We start from the raw sequence: 16,438 nt of genomic DNA on the forward strand, positions 1-16,438 counted from the left end.
TGGGGGAGCCTGGTGGGCTGCTGTCTATGGGGTTGCATAGAGTCGGACAAGACTGAAGCGACTTAGCAGTAGCAGCAGCATATACAATCAACAGAGTTGTTAATTATATGGTACTGCTAATCTTTTTATGAAAACAGGCTTATGATAATGATTTTTTAAATTGGAGGACAAAACATTTCTATCTAGGAACAGTCTCATCAAATGCTATTCATTTCTTTCAACACCCATAATTCACTTTTAAATTTGTCAAAGCCTAGCTTTATTATTTCCTTAATATAAATTAAAATGAAACATAGTGACACAAATTCCTTTATATATCTAATTTAGAGTTGGCCAATTTATCAAATCTTTAGGCCGTAAGAATTTTTTCTTTGGTTGGAAGAATGTATTATGCCAATGTCCTAATGGAGCTCGGCTTGCATCTCCTACTCCAGAAAGGCTGTCAGAATCCATGAGCCTCAGGATAGTATTAATAGTAACAACAACTGTGCAAGGTTTTCTGAGTTTCTGTGCAAAGAAGAGATTCCTTACAAACACGTACAAGTATCAGTAAGAACTTGCCACACACCTCACAATTTATTGAGAAGTGCCATTTGATATTGCATCCAAAGTTAAGAACCACTAACATAAAGAGGACTCTTTAATGCCATGGTGTAATTACGAAAAATAGCTGCTTAAGTAATCAGAAAAGAAAAAGGTATTGTTAAAAAGCTCTAGAATTGAGAGCTTGACAGAAAGAGAGAGAAGAGACAAAGTCAGGGGTCCTTGGGCTCTCCAGCTAGACCAAGGTTAACAAGTCCCCTTGGGCTTCCTTCGCAATTCCACAGTGGAAGCAAGTCAGAAGAAAGGCATGCTTCTTTTGTCCTCCTGACTCTCCATTTACTCAAAAGCAACGGGCTCGACAATCCCGGAACAAAACCCTCATGGCGCTGGGTAACCTTCCAACCCCGAGAGCTGTATGGGCCGCTAAGCCAGCGCACAAAAGCGGCGCCCGCCGCTCTTTTGTTCTCCCCGAGGCTGGGCGCCGCGTGGAGAGACAGCTGACACGCTCTGGAACGTCCCAGCTGCGCGCCCTGGGCCTCCGATGTTTATTTAGCGGACTGCTGGCTCGGCGAGGTGCCTCCGGGAGCCGGCCGTGCACCCGCCCGCAGAGGAGCCATGTACCGGCGCAGCTACGTCTTCCAGACCCGCAAGGAGCAGTATGAGCGCGCCGAGGAGGCGCCGCGCGCCGCAGAGCCCGACCGCCTGGCGGAAGGCCGAGCGGCCGCGCCGAACCTGGCGGCGCTGCAGGGGCTCGGCGAGCGCGTGGCCGCTCACGTCCAACGGGCCCGGGCGCTCGAGCAGCGCCATGCCGTCCTCCGGAGGCAGCTGGACGCCTTCCAGCGCCTGGATGAGCTGGCCGGCCCCGAGGATGCCCTGGCCCGCCACGTCGAGGGCAACCGCCAGCGCGCCCGGGACCTGGCGGCCGAGCGCACCCGGCTGGAGCGCCAAGGCGCAGAGGCGCAGCGCGCGCTCGACGAGTTCCGGAGCAAGTAAGCGGCGCCTCTAGGGTGACAGGCGGCGCGGGCCGGGAGCGCGCGGCCACTGGGCTGGGAGGGCCGTCTCTGATCCCAGGGCGACCGATGACTTCATCTCCGCGGAGGCACGCACGTGTGCATTTCCCTGAGCTAAGGCTAGCTTCCATTGTGATGCTGTGTCACACAACACGAAATGGTGTAATTTACTTTTTTAACCTATCTTGAAAGTGAATTCGCTCAGTCGTGTCCGACTCTTTGCGACCCGTGGACTGTAGCCCACCAAACTCCTCCGTCCCTGGGATTCTCCAGGCAAGAATACTGGAGTGAGTTGCCATTTCCTTCTCCAGGGGATCTTCCCGACCCAGAGATTGAATCCAGGTCTCCCACATTGCAGGCAGACGCCCTAACCTCTGCGCCACCAGGATATAATTACATGCAATAAAACGCACACATTCAAGAGCATAGTGTAATGAGTTTGAGAAACGTAGGTACCCATTTAACTACTTAAACAAGATATTTCCTCTACCCAAGAAAGTTCCCTTTTGCCCTTTTCCAGTCTTTGGTTCCTCCTCCCCAGTCCCTTCAACGGAGGCACCCAGGGTTCTGATTTCTGTCACCATAGGTTACTATTGCCTGTTCTAGAATTTCACAAAAAATAGAATCTTCTAGACATGTTCTGTGTGTCTGGCCCCTTCTGTTCTGCATAGTGTTTTTGAGATTTTTGTTCGTTGCTAAGTTGAGGCTAACTTTGACACCCCATGATGGAAGTTTATTAATGCTCCAGGCTCATCCTGTTATAGAGAGTATTGCACCCATTTCACAGATGAGGAGACTGGGGTTCAGACAATGTATTGATTTAGGGGAAAGGTCACTCAGCTGGTGAGTGCTGCACCAGGATTGGAATTCAGGTCTTGAACATGCAAAGTCTAACTGTTTTCACTATATCACAGCTGACACCTGGACATTGTTTCAACCTGTGTCCTCTAGGGTCTGGCTACTCAAAGTGTGACCCATGGACCAGCAGTTTCCCATCACCCAGGAGCTTGTTAAAAAAGGAGACTCTTGGGCCCACCTCCAGAGCTCCTGGATCTGACTGCACTTTAACAAGACCCCCCCAGGTGATTCAGCATTTAAGTTAAACACTGAAGTTTCAGAAGTCCTGGTCCTGGGTAATGTGCCCCCTTTTGATAGAATGAATAATGCTTTAAAATCACCCTAAAAGCTGTTAAAAAAAAGATGCTCAGCAATTTGTCAACATTTTTCCAGGTTATAAATGAGTGTGCACTTTGACTCAGCTGGGTGCTCCAGGGAATTTATCCTTGGATACTCTGTGTGTGTGTGTGCTAAGTCACTTCAGTGTAGTCCGACTCTGTGACCCTATGGACTGTAGCCCGCCTGGCTCCTCTGTCCGTGGACTTCTCCAGGCAAGAATACTGGAGTGGGTTGCCATTTCCTTCTCTGGGGAATCTTCCTGACCCAGGGATCGAGCCCGCATTTCTTATGTTTCCTGCATTTGGCAGGTGGGTTCTTTACCAGTAGCGCCACTGGGCAGCCCCCTCTGATACTCTAGCAGGTGACAAAGGACATGTCTACAAGGATATTCCCTGTGGCATGATCTCAGTAACTAAGACCTGGGACCAATCTGAATGCCTGTTAATAGGAGTCAGGTTATGAAATTGTGCTTCATTCATGCAATGGAATTCTATGCAATTATTAAAAAATAGTGTGTTATTATTATCTATTTTAAAAAGACAGGGGGAGGCATAGAGATTTTTTGCTTGCAAAAGGACACAAGCACACACACAGAAACCTAACAACACTGCTTACCTGTGAGGATAAGGGAGGGTGAACAAGAATTTTAACTTAACATCTTCTGATGTCATTAAAAAAATTCTCTGACCATGTAAGAGATTTATCTGTTTAAAAATTATATAAATTAATGAAAAAAATTCAGAGGTAGACCTGATCCGGGACCTCAAGTGGAGCCCAGGATTTCCATATTTAATGAGCTCCACTGGTAATTTCAGTGAACAGCCAGGTTTGAGGATCTCTGGTCTAGGGTAGCTGGAGAGTTTTCTTCAAATGTGCTCTGTGTTTGTATTCCATATTCTCAGCCCCAGACGTGACCAGGTTATTCAGCATTGTATATCGAGCCTGTTTATCTGATCATAAGCATTCATTCCATCAGTCCTGCTGTTTCTGGTTTTCTTTTTTTTAGCTGTGTTGTGTGGCATGCAGGATCTTAGTTCCCTAACCAGGGATTGAACCTTTGGCCCCTGCAGTGGAAGTGTAGACTCTTAACCATTGGACTGCCAGGAAAGTCCCTGTTTATGATTTTGATCTTGGAAGAAGGCACCTGAAAATCCCTATAGCTCTTCAAGGGAAAACTGAGGCTTGCAGAGGGCCTGTGGATGGCAGGACTTGATCTTGGGTTTTTCGCCTGGAGGCCCACAAGCTTTCCAGAATGCTGTGTCTTGGAGAGAAACCTTCCTTGGATGCCTGTGGAGTGAGGCCTTCACTCATATAAAGTTCATGTTACCTAAAGCAATGGAGGTGAATGTTGGTTGACATAAGGCAGCTCCATGGGTCATCTGGATACCTTGGGTCACAGTCGGCTGTGATTTGGCTGGGCAAGCATGACTCCTGGGAGCCCTCAATAGAGGGTGGCTGTGTTGAGTTTTCCTGATTTTACTTGATTCTGAGTTGTGTGTCCATCATGGAGCTGGCCCCTCAGGCTCTCTGATTTATTTGATAATTCTCATTAGTTTATTCCCTCCCAGTGCCCCCTTAGAGAAGTTTTGATAGTTAAAATTGGGTAGTAAGATTAGAAAATCATTGTAAAAATTATACACATCTGTAATACACTGGGGACATACACTGAGTTTGGTTTAATTCCAAAGGTGTGGTGATGACTAGCCAGAAATAGGTGAAATTAATGCAGAAACAGGAAGGTATATGCAGCCTTGTTAGGCATATTCTTTACCTGGATAGTTGTATAATTTCAAAATCAGGTCTTTAGCACATCAAAGAAAGGCTAAATAAAATAAAAACTAAATAAAAACAAAACTACCAAAATACTATAAATACAATGATGCATAAATACATTAATAAATTAATAAATAATATTAAATAAATTAATAAATCAATTAACCAAATTGCTGGAAGCTAAAAATAATTCTGTCAGTCAGATGATTGAAGCCAAAGTGGTTTTTTCTACCTTATGAATTCACTTCTATGAATATGTGAATATTTTATGAATTCTTACCATGAATTCTTTATAATGAGATTGCCTGTCTTTAATATAATACCTAGACTTGTCTACAGTATGAAACTCGGTTAATATCTTGTTTATTAAATATGTTTTGAACATTTTAAAAATTATTTTTAAAAAAGTATTTGGCTGTGTGCAGCATGTGGGATCTTAGTTCTCCCACAAAGGATCAAACCCGGGTCCCCTGCACTGAAGGTGTGCAGTCTTAATCACTGGACCACTAGGGAAATCCCTAAATATGTTTTTAAGGTATAGAAATTCTTGGATGTTTCTAGCAGGAAAAAGCATTAAGAAAATTAAATTTTGTTAACAGTTTTATTTTTAAAGCGAATTAACTATTAAAAAAAATCATTTCTGGCTTCATTAGAGCCACACAGAAAACAAACTGCTAAATCTGACATCCTGGTGTGAAAAGAAAAGCTTATGCACATATATTTTGCTTACTGGTTACAGCTGAGCTTCTTGGATGGCTCTGGAAATGGGGACACTGAGAACAGTGTTCTTCCCTGAGGTCAGGACTTTTGATTCCGAGCTGCAGTTTCCCAGCACCTGTCAGTGTAAAGTCCTAACTTGAACCTGTGGCATGGGTGTGCAGGGATACAGAAAGCCAGGCTTTGTAGGTTGGGCTAAGTGCTAAGTAGGATTCGTTTCAACTACAAATAAATTCCAAGTTAACATTGGCTTATCCAAAGTGGAAGATTGTTTATTTCTTGTGTAAGGTCTGGGCTAGCAGTTTAGTATGGCACCCTATGGTAATCAAGGCCCACAAGGCTGTGTGTGGCCTTCAAGAAGGCAGCACTGGTGTTTCAAGGGACAAGATGGAGGAAGGGATGTAGAAGGACATACCTACATCATCTCTTACCAAAGATATCTTCAAGTGGCCACAGGCATGTTTGCTTCCCATTGGTCAGGACTGAGTCACATGGCCACACTGAGCTGCAAGGAAGGCTGGGAAATGTAGTCTTTATTCTAGGCAGCCCTGTGGCTTCCAAACATGGCTTCCTCTCTCCTATTAGGATGGATACTGGGAACAGCTTACAGGGAGTGAGGTGGGGGTCACTGGGGAAGGGGCTTTCTCTTTTTCTTCAGGGGATGAAATTCCCCCTAGAGGGAACCTTGTTCTGACCAGAATGGTTTCTGGTGTTTCTCTGCTTCCTTGATCTTTAGCATTTTTTTTTTTTTTTAGGACTCCAGGGAAGAAGCTGACTAGGAGAAAAAAATACATGTGCTCCTAGCACCAACTGCTTTCTTAATCTTGTGCATGCTTATAACTTTGGAGGTGTCCCTGCTCTACACAGGCAGCGTGGTAGATGTGGCAGGCTCACGTCTGAATCCTGACTAACTCCTCTATGTGTGAAATCCTCCAGGAGCTGAGCCTGAGAAAGTTGTTTATTTGGGGGATGGTGTCAGGGAGCAGCAGTTGGGGAGTGGGGAAGTGAGGGAGGCAGGGAAAGACCAAGCGGTGCCTTATCCAGCAAGTTACCTCGGTGGCCACTGGCGCCCACCTGTGGGATGGAGCGCCTGTGGTCCCAGCTGGGAGGGAGGGAGCCGGGCCGTGTGTGTGTCCCCACTCGCCCTGTTGGAGCTTGCAGGCTGCTCTCAGGCGGACTGGCTCTTTGGCCTGTCTGGCTTGCCCTGCCGCCCAGCCCAGGGGAGGCTCTGGGTGTGCAGAACAATTCTGAGAGATGCTGGTGCTGTGAGTGAAGTGCCCAGGGCATCTACAGGGGCCTCGGGCCAGTTTCTCAACCTCAGTTTCTCCATCTTTCACGTGGGGTAACAGCAACTGCTTTCTTCCAGGGTTTTGTAAGGATGGAAGGACACAATCCAGAAAAGCTGTCTCAGGTGGATGAATACAATAGTATAGGATAGCCAGGCAAGGTCAGCAGTGGTGTTTGGGGCAGAACCTTAGGGCAGCCCCCAGGATTGCAGTTGCGATCCTGGGGTGACAGCTGTGCTGAGGTCTGATTCCTGCATCCTTGGGTGGCTAGGAGGGGGTGCTGGGGGCTTGGGGCTGGGTCTCCATGTATGGCGCCCCCTATGTATACCATGGAGAAGGTTGGGAAAGGGTGAGTGGGCTCCGAAAGACAGCATCAGCTCCAGCTTCCCATAAAGAGAGGGTGCAGGACTCAGGCTGACTGAATGCCCCACTCTGCCTTCTGTGTCCCGTCTACAGGTATGAAAATGAGTGTGAGTGTCAACTGCTGCTGAAGGAGATGCTGGAACGACTCAACAAGGTAAGCAGAGCCCGACCTGGGGTTTGAATAGATTCATGGTGGGATGAGCTAAGCGGCTGAATGATTGTTGTTCCACACGCCTCCTTTTTGTGTTCTTTCAAGACTCCTCCATGTCTTTTGAGGTCACTCTCCCTTTTGAAAAAGTTTTACTGAAGTATCAATTTATTTATTGATTTACAATGTTAATTTCTGCTGTACAGCAAAGTGACTCAATTATACATATATGTACATTCTTTTGCATCTTCTTTCCCATTATGGTTTTATGGATGAGGATGAGATGGTTGGATGGCATCACTGACTCAATGGACATGAGTTTGGGTAATCTCCAGGAGTTGGTGATGGACAGGGAGGCCTGGCATGCTGCAGTCCATGCGGTTACAGAGTCAGAAATGACTGCGTGACTGAACTGAACTGATGGTTTTATGAGCTGTACAGTAGGACCTGGTTGTTTATCCTTCCTACATATAATAATTTGCATCTGCAAATCCCAACCTCCCAATCCATCCCTCCCCTCCCCCCACAACTTGGCAGCAACAAGTCTGTTCTCTATGTCTGTCTGCCGCCCTCCTTCATGGCTTTGTAACTTCAATGAAATCTTTGTGAGTGAGTGCACACACCCCCATGCACTCCTATCCCACAAGCTACACGAGCTTGTGAGAGATCGCTAGACAATGAAGCTCATTGCTTTGCTCGGCCATCAGGACGTCAGTGCCACAGAGGCTGGCTGTGGTTTGCAGCAAACTTGGGAGAGGACTTGCTCCAGGCACTGGTTACTTGGATCAGTGCTACCGTATCCTGTCGGCTAAGAGTCTTGAGAAGACTCCTCCCCGGGGAAAGTCCCAGGAGAACAGAGGACGAAATCTCCTTTTCCCCTCAAATTCCTCACTCTCGAAGTATGGACTGTCTCTGCGAGGAAGGTACCAGAGCTTAGGGGGAACTGTTCTCTGCCGGGGCAGTTTCCTTTTCTGGATCCTCCAGCATTTCCTAACTGACTGGATCTTTCTGCTGTAGCCAGGAGAGCTCGACTACCAGATAGCAGAGTGATCCTGGACTGCAGAGGTTATCCGTGGCCAATAGGTCTGAGCATGGTCCTTTGCTGATCATCTTGGAGCTCAAATGTCAGAAGGAAGGACCTACGGGGACTGATGAGGTGAAGGGCTGCTTATTCAGGGTACCTGGCTGCTTTCACCTTCTCCTCTTCCCCACCCATAACCTCATTGCTGATAAAATCTGTCACCCTTCCCTGCTGCACCCAGATGTGGCCTTAAGAGTCTTCTCCAAATGGTTGCCATATGATCCAGCAATCTCACTCACTCCTGGGAAAAACCATAATCTGGACAAAACCATAATCTGGACAAAACCATAATTTGAAAAGATACATGCACCCCTATGTACATAAGCAGCACTGTTCACAGTAGCCAAGACTTGGAAACAACCTAAATAGCCATCAATAGATGAATGAATAAAAGAAGATGCTTCCCTGGTGGCTCAGCTGGAAAAGAATCTATCCTCAATGCGAGAGACCTGGGTTTGATCCCTGGGTTGGGAAGATCCCCTGGAGAAGGGAAAGGCTACCCACTCCAGTATTCTGGCCTGGAGAATTCCATGGACTGTATAGTCCACGGGATCCCTAAGAGTTGGACACAACTGAGCAACTTTCATGTTCACACATATATACCATGGAACATTACTCAGTCATAAAAAATAAATAATGCCATTTGCAGCAGCATGGATGGACCTAGAGATTACCATACTAATTATGTAAGTCAGAAAGAGAAAGACAAATATCATATGAATCACTATGTGTGGAACCTAAACTATGACACAGATGAACCTATCTATACAGTAGAAACACACTCTCAAATGTAGAGACTTGTGGTTGTCAGGGAGGAGTAGGGTGGTGGTGGGATGCAGTGGGAGGCTGAGATTAGCAGATACAAACTATTGTATAGAGAATGGATAAGCAATAAGGTCCTGCTGTAGAGCACAGGGAACTATATTCAATATCCTGGGATAAACCATAATGGAAAAGAATATGAAAAAGAACATATTTATGAGTGTATAACTGAGTCACTTTGCTATGCAGCAGAAATTAACAAAACATTGTAAATCAACTTCACTTTAATAAAATAAATTAAAAAAAGATTCTTCTCCACATGGAGCTCCAGGCAAGGACTTCAGACTGTCAGGGTTTGCTCAGGGTGTTGGTTACTAGTCCCCTGGCTTTGTCCGATCTCTGTTGTCCAGGACTATTCTGCCAGTTGGTGGGAGGGTCAGAACTACACTTGGGACACCGAGTGTTGCTTCGTGGATATCACCCACTGTGTGATTCTTCTGTGTCTGTCCATGTGTGAATGTCTGACATGTTGTCCAAGTCACTGAGTGAAGGAAATTTTAGTAATCACACAGGTCGATTGATAGAAACTGGATTGGGCAGGTGGGCACCCAGACGTGAGCCCAGAGTTGGCAGGGAGGGTGTCCTGCAGAGGGGTCCTGTGCACACAGCTCAGTGACTGGCCGTGTGCTGAGCTGGGTTGGAAGTCTGACTTGATTTGGGCCTTATTAGCCTTCTACTTCACTCAGCAGTTCGAGTGACACCCATGGCTCATCCCCATTGTTTTTGGCGGAAATTCCAGGCTCCCAGGTGGGACTGCTGCTCCCACAGACCGAGGCCTCTGGGAACAGAGGAAGCTGACCGCCTTCAGCTTTAGGCACTTTTCAGCCCTTTTCCGCCCCCTGAATGGCTTGCTCTGCTTTGCGATTGTCCTCACCGCAGGTAGGGCTCCCTCTGGACTGAGGTTGTTGCCTGCCCTGCAGAGTGTTGCCCTGGGCCTTCCTCGAAGAGGCAAGAGAAAGAACTTAGTCCTTTTAACCTTTGGTGGCAAGTGACACTACTTAAAAACAAGCTCAAACCTTCAATTTTTCTATTACAAAAGCAGTGCGTATTCCCAGTAGACAAATAAGAAATAGAAAATGGAAAATAAGGGAAAGGCATTCCACCCTTTCCCCCCCTTCATTCTGTGATGTAGCATGTGGACAGTTGGGATCTGAGTCCAGTGGGGATGTTATGAAGGTTCTGTGGGAGGATGGGACCAGGCAGTAGGGTGGGTGGGGGCCACACAGGATTCGGCATGGCTGTTCTCAGGTGCAGGGGAGACCCTGCTCCCCGTGAGAGCTGTGCCGTCTAGAGCAGGAGGGTGACCTGCTACTAGGACCCCTCACTCCATGGCGAATGGCTTCCTCTCTCGGCACCTCAGTTTCTCCATCTGGAAAATGGGAACAATGCCGGTTCCCACCTCAAGAGCAGGTGTTTGTCTGCATGGCTGGTGAAGGTTCAATGACACAATCGTAGATGTGACCTGCCTGTTACAGTTGTTACTGTAGGTCACCTGATACTATGGACACCAGCCTAGTTCTCTCCAGATGCGGCTGTGTAACCCTGGTGGAGTGGAAGTGTGTGGAGGGATTAGCTTTGGAATTGCTGTGAATTTGTTTTTGTGACTACCTTTTCTCTATAGTGGATGACATAAAAAATTTCTTTAAAAATTAAAAAAATTTCTTTTTAAATACATGTCAATAAACATGAATCAACTGGAAAAGAATACAGGGTGAATAGTAGATTTTGGATGTGTCAGAAATCACGAACACAGGATGTAGATGCGGTGAATGGAGAGGTCCCTGCACCAGCTCTCGGAACCTCAGAACAGCCTTGAGGATTTTGGGGTTTTTTTAACCAAAAAAAGAGGTGGGATGTCACCTCTCTGTCAGGGCAGGAGCTCACCCTCACTGAAATGACTCAGAGCCCCTGGTAGGTATGGACAGGGTTCACCCTTGGTAGGTATGGACAGGGTCTTCCTTTATTTTTTCCATTAGCATTTAATTGTTTTGTTTTTAATTTTTAATTTTTTAATGAACTAATAGTTGATTTTCAATATTATGTTAGTTTTAGGTGTACAGCATAGGGTTCAGTATTTGCATAGGCTATGCTCCCTTAGAACTTACTAGAACTGAGCTGATGATTTTTAAATAGTTGGGTTTGGCTAACATTCAGAAAACGAAGATCATGGCATCCAGTCCCATCACTTCACAAGAAATAGATGGGGAAACAGTGGAAACAGTGTCAGACTTTATATTTTTGGGCTCCAAAATCACTGCAGATGGTGATTGCAGCCATGAAATTAAAAGACACTTACTCCTTGGAAGGAAAGTTATGACCAACCTAGATAGCATATTAAAAAGCAGAGACATTACTTTGCCAACAAAGTTCCCTCTAGTCAAGGTTGTGGTTTTTCCTGTGGTCATGTATGGATGTGAGAGTTGGACTGTGAAGAAAGCTGAGCATCAAAGAATTGATGGTTTTGAACTGTGGTGTTGGAGAAGACTCTTGAGAGTCCCTTGGACTGCAAGGAGATCCAACCAGTCCATCCTAAAGGGCATCAGTCCTGAGTGTTCATTGGGAGGACTGATGCTGAGGCTGAAACTCCAATACTTTGGCCACCTCATGCGAAGAGTTTACTCATTGGAAAAGACTCTGATGCTGGGAGGGATTGGGGGCAGGAGGAGAAGGGGACGACAGAGGGTGAGATGGCTGGGTGGCATCACTGACTAGATGCACATGCTGCTGCTGCTGCTAAGTCACTTCAGTTGAGTCCGACTCTGTGTGACCCCATAGACGGCAGCCCACCAGGCTCCTCCGTCCCTGGGATTCTCCAGGCAAGAGTACTGGAGTGGGGTGCCATTCCCTTCTCCAATGCGTGAAAGTGAAAAGTGAAAGTGAAGTCGCTCAGTCATGTCTGACTCTCAGCGACCCCGTGGACTGCAGCCTTCCAGGCTCCTCCATCCATGGGATTTTCCAGGCAAGAGTACTGCAGTGGGGTGCCATTGCCTTCTCCAAGATGCACATGAGTTTGGGTGAACTCTGGGAGTTGGTGATGGACAGGGAGGCCTGGCGTGCTGCGATTCATGGGGTCGCAAGGAGTCGGACATGACTGAGCGACTGAACTGAACTGAACTGACAGACAGTTTAATGGATTTCCAGCATCTCTGTGGCTGAGTTGGCAAGGTTGATTTTTCAAGGGTATGATGGACTCCAGTTAATTCTCCAGTTCCTTTCTAAAACATGGTCTCAAAAGTGAAAGTGTTAGTCGCTCAGTTGTGTCGACTCTTTGCGACTCAGTGGACTGTAGCCTCCCAGGTCCTCTGTCCAAGGGATTCTCCAGGGAAGAATCCTGGAGTGGGTTGCCATGCCCTCCTCCAGGGGATCTTCCTGAACCAGGATCGAATCCAGGTCTCTTGAATTGTGGGCAGATTCTTTACCATTTGAGCTACTCGAGAAGCCCCCCTGAAGAAAGATGGTCTAGCATCAGCAGCATGTGGAGGGTGTGTTAAAACAGATTCCTCATCCTTTCACCCCAGAAATTCTAATCCAATAGGTCTGGGATCCACCAGATCTTTCATATTTCAAATCATTTGCAGATCGTGTGGTCCAGGAACCACACTTTGCGAACCACTCGCCTAGATGTAAAACATACACAGGATCAGGGTTGGAGCATTTTCTAAAATTAGACTTTTGGCTCAGAGTCTTGATTTGGAAAAATCTAGACGCTTCTGCTGGTGGAGCTTTTGAAACTGCAGCTGACAGCATCCAAAAGCATAATAAAAACACAAGCGTCCACACATTTCTGAATTCTGGTGCAAACAAAAGAAAACACTTCCAAAAGAATTCTCCCCCCTCTCTACCAGCAGCTGCACATTCCAGCAGCAGCCACTCACCTTTGGGAGTTTTTCCAGGCAGTTTATCAGATGATTGTCTTCAAAGCAAGAGAATGTGCTTGCAGGGCATCTGATTAATCTCTCTTTTAAGGGCAAATGTGGGTTGGCCTTTTGTTATCATTCTGAGCAGGTTTAAAAGTTGGCTGATGGGACCTAAGGGGTTATTGGGCTTGACCCTGAGCCGAAGGTCAGGGAAGAGCAGAAGGCACCTTGCAGGGTGGGGTCAGGACTCAGCGTTCAACTCCTGACTAGCAGAGGGAAGTCCAGGACAGACCCCAGGCCTGTTAGCTCCTGTTAACTTCTGTTAATCAGCTGATGACGCACTGGCTCCATGTCTCCCTGTCTGTAAGGTGAGACTCTATGGTTTCTGACCTGTCTTTGGCAGAGCCCTTGAAGGGCGTCTGATGGAGGAGGGTTGCCGGACAATCAGGGTTCCTATCTGCGCCCGCCTCCGCCCAACCATCATGTCCCTTAAGAAGCACATCTCTGCTTTGCTTCTATATGTTGGCTTCCCTGAGATGTTTTGTTTGCAGCCACACACACGGGGCTACAAAATGTCTGAGGACCCATGGCCTCTAGGGTCCCTTCTATTTCTAAAGTTTTTATGAAGGGATAGCCCTTTGTAAGTCATAACACAAAAGGTCTTCAGCTCCAGTAATTGTGTATCAGTTGTGGATGAATTTTTGGTGAAAGTTTCAGATGTTTGAGAATTCCCTATCCTACCCCATCCTCAGCAGTCTTGAGGGGTCGAGGGATGGGGCAGGTAGGAAAACATCCCAAAGGGCTGGCTCACAAGTCTGCAGCCAGCACTGCCCCGCCTCTGCCCCCAGGGTTAGCTGTTTCTACTAAGCAGGGCCTGCTCCTTGGGGCTGAGAGTCACTTCCACCAGGAACCACCCTGCCTGAAGTGGGCAGGGCTGCACCCCTGAGCCCTTGGTCCTTCCTTCCTATCAGTGTGGTCCTGGTAGGACTGTCAGCAAGATAACAGTCACATGATCATGTGGGCCAATCACAGCTGTCTCTCAGCGATGTCACTCCTGAGGGGCAGAGATAAGTGCCTTTGGAGCTGGTCATCCTGGGTGTCCAGGCCACAGCCAGTTGCTACTTGCTTTGGACTGCCCTGGTTTCTATCCTTCCTGAGGCCTGACTCTTTTTCCCTTGGAGTCTGTAGATTACCTGGGATCTTTCTGGCTCCTCAGCCTTTTTCCACTGCTGGGAAGACACCGGGCTTCCTTTCCTTCAGCATTTCTCTGTTGAAGAGGCTTCCACAGGTTATGTGACAATTCTGGGTAATTCAGAAGCCCATTCATCAGGACCTCCAAGGGGCCTCCTGCCTTCCCTGGAGTGTCTGCATGAGACCATCAGTAATGCTGTGCTCTCCCAGGGACAATTCAGCATGATGAACCTAACCCCTATTAGTACCAGGAGGGCAAGGGTCTCAGAATATCTTGTCCTGTCCACATACCTTGACTGTCTTAACTCTGTTCATGCAGGGGTGGAGAATATCTTAAATATTTTAGCAGACCACATTCTGCCTCTATGGATTAGAGCCTGTTGCTAACATTCATAGTGCTTTTTAACAAGTCATTCCGTTCAGTTCAGTTCAGTCGCTCAGTCGTGTCCAACTCTTTGCGACCCCATGAATCACAGCACGCCGTTAAGAAGTCAGTAAAAATGCACTTAGCAAGGCCTCAGGTATTGGTAGAAATGCAAGGCAGAGGTGTCTTGGGAGAGGAACAAGGTCCTTGGCCCTGTAACATATCACTGAATTGTTGAAGCATTTAAGTCAATTCCACACATCATATTACTTTCTTATTAAGAGCACAAATACTTCACACCTGTTTGGTTGGTCAAAGGAAGATTGATGAGATAAAAGTTGGTGAATTATCAGAAAGTTTGGTAAGAACATTCGACCTTCTGTTGTGTCATTTCCAACTTTAAAGGAGCAAACACTCTTCACCTCAGCATTCATGCTAAAAAATTCATTTTGTATTCAAGATGAGTGGTCCCAAGGTAAGTGTCAACAGTCCTTGGGAGAAAACTATTAAAATTAAGGGTTCCTACTCAATAGTTTGTCTTTTGACTTCATTGATGGTGTCTTTTGCTGTACACAGCTTTTGAGTTTGATATAGTCTTGCTTGGGCCTCCCCAATGGCTCAGTGGTAAAGAAACCGTTTGCAGTGCAGAAGTCGCTGAAGATGTGGATTTGGTCCCTGGGTTGGGAAGATCCCCCTGGAGAAGAAAATTGCAATCCCACTCAAGTATTCTTGCTTGGGAAATCCCATGGATAGAGAAGCCTGGTGGCCTACAATCTGTGGGGTGGCAAAAGATGGCACGTGACTGAACGACTAAACAGCAGCAAGAAATAGTCTTACTTGTCAATTTTTTATTTTGTTGCTTGTGCTTTAAGTGTCATGTCCAAAAACTCATTGCCAACACCCATGTCAGGGAGGTTTTTTCCTGTTTCTTCTTGGAGTTTTGTTTCAGTATAAAATTATTTAAGTCTCTAATCCATTTCCCCACTCCAGTACTCTTGCTTGGAGAATCCCATAGATGGAGGAGCCTGGTAGGCTGCAGTCCATGGGGTCACTAGTCAGACACAACTGAGTGACTTCACTTTCAGTTTTCACTTTCATGCATTGGAGAAGGAAATGGCAACTCCCTCCAGTATTCTTGCCTGGAGAATCCCAGGGACAGAGGAGCCTGGTGGGCCCCCGTCTATGGGGTCACACAGAGTCGGACGTGACTGAAGCGACTTAGCAGCAGCAGTAGCAGCTAACCCATTTAGAGTTCGTTTTTAAATGATATAAAATAGGGCTCTAACTTCATTCTAAAGTAAAGGTTTCAGTGTTAAGGGAAAGCTGTTTCTTATTCTTAGAAACTCAACTCACTGATGAGAGGCTCTAGAACAAATACAGATGTGTGAGATTTTAAGGTTGCATAAGTGTTGTTGTTGTTCAGTTGCTAAGTCCTGTCTGACTCTTTGTGACCCCATCGACTGCAGCACACCAGGCCTCCCTGTCCTTTACTCTCTCCTGGAGTTTACTCAAATTCATGTCCATTGATTCAGTGATGCCATCCCACCATCCCATCCTTTGTCACCCCCTTCTCCTTCTGCCCTCAATCTTTCCCAGCATAAGGGTCTTTTCCAATGATTTGGCTCCTCACATCAGGTGGCCAAAGCTTTGGAGCTTCAGCATCAGTCCTTCCAATGAATATTCAGGGTTGATTTCCTTTAAGATTGATTGGTTTGATCTCTTTGCTGTCCGAGGGCTTCTCAAGAGGCTTCTCCAGCACCATAATTCGAAAGTGTGTTAGTCATGTCCAGCTCTTTGTGACCCCATGGCCTGTAGCCTACCAGGCTCCTCTCGCCATGAAATTTTCCAGGCAAGAATACTGAAGTGGGTTGCCGTTTCCTCCTCCACAGGATCTTCCCTACCCAGGGACTGAACCTGCGTCGTGGGCACTGCAGGTAGATTTTTACCATGTGAGCCACCAGGGAAGCAATTTTAAGGTTATTGGGATGCAAGCATACTGTTTTTCCCTTATCTTTCTAGATCAAGGCTTCCTAGCCCTGGCACTATTGGCATTAGGGACTGGAGGTTTATTTGTTGTGTGAGGTTGTCCTATGTATTGTGAAATGTT

At 46.7% G+C, this 16,438-nt stretch overlaps 1 protein-coding gene across 1 annotated transcript in view; it reads left to right on the forward strand.

Annotated features, from left to right (window-relative positions):
* The first annotated feature begins 568 nt into the window (after positions 1–568).
* BFSP1 (beaded filament structural protein 1) overlaps positions 569–16,438 on the forward strand; it is a 38,097-nt gene continuing 22,227 nt past the window's right edge. Inside the window, exons 1-2 of the mRNA XM_040248008.1 lie at positions 569–1,532; positions 6,962–7,022. Coding sequence (XP_040103942.1) covers positions 1,159–1,532; positions 6,962–7,022 — 435 coding nt within the window. The 5' untranslated portion in view covers positions 569–1,158. The remainder of the gene's footprint in view (positions 1,533–6,961; positions 7,023–16,438) is intronic.

This window comes from Oryx dammah, unplaced genomic scaffold, assembly GCF_014754425.2.
Source record: "Oryx dammah isolate SB20612 unplaced genomic scaffold, SCBI_Odam_1.1 HiC_scaffold_10, whole genome shotgun sequence".
In the NCBI taxonomy this organism is placed as follows: Eukaryota; Metazoa; Chordata; class Mammalia; order Artiodactyla; family Bovidae; genus Oryx; species Oryx dammah.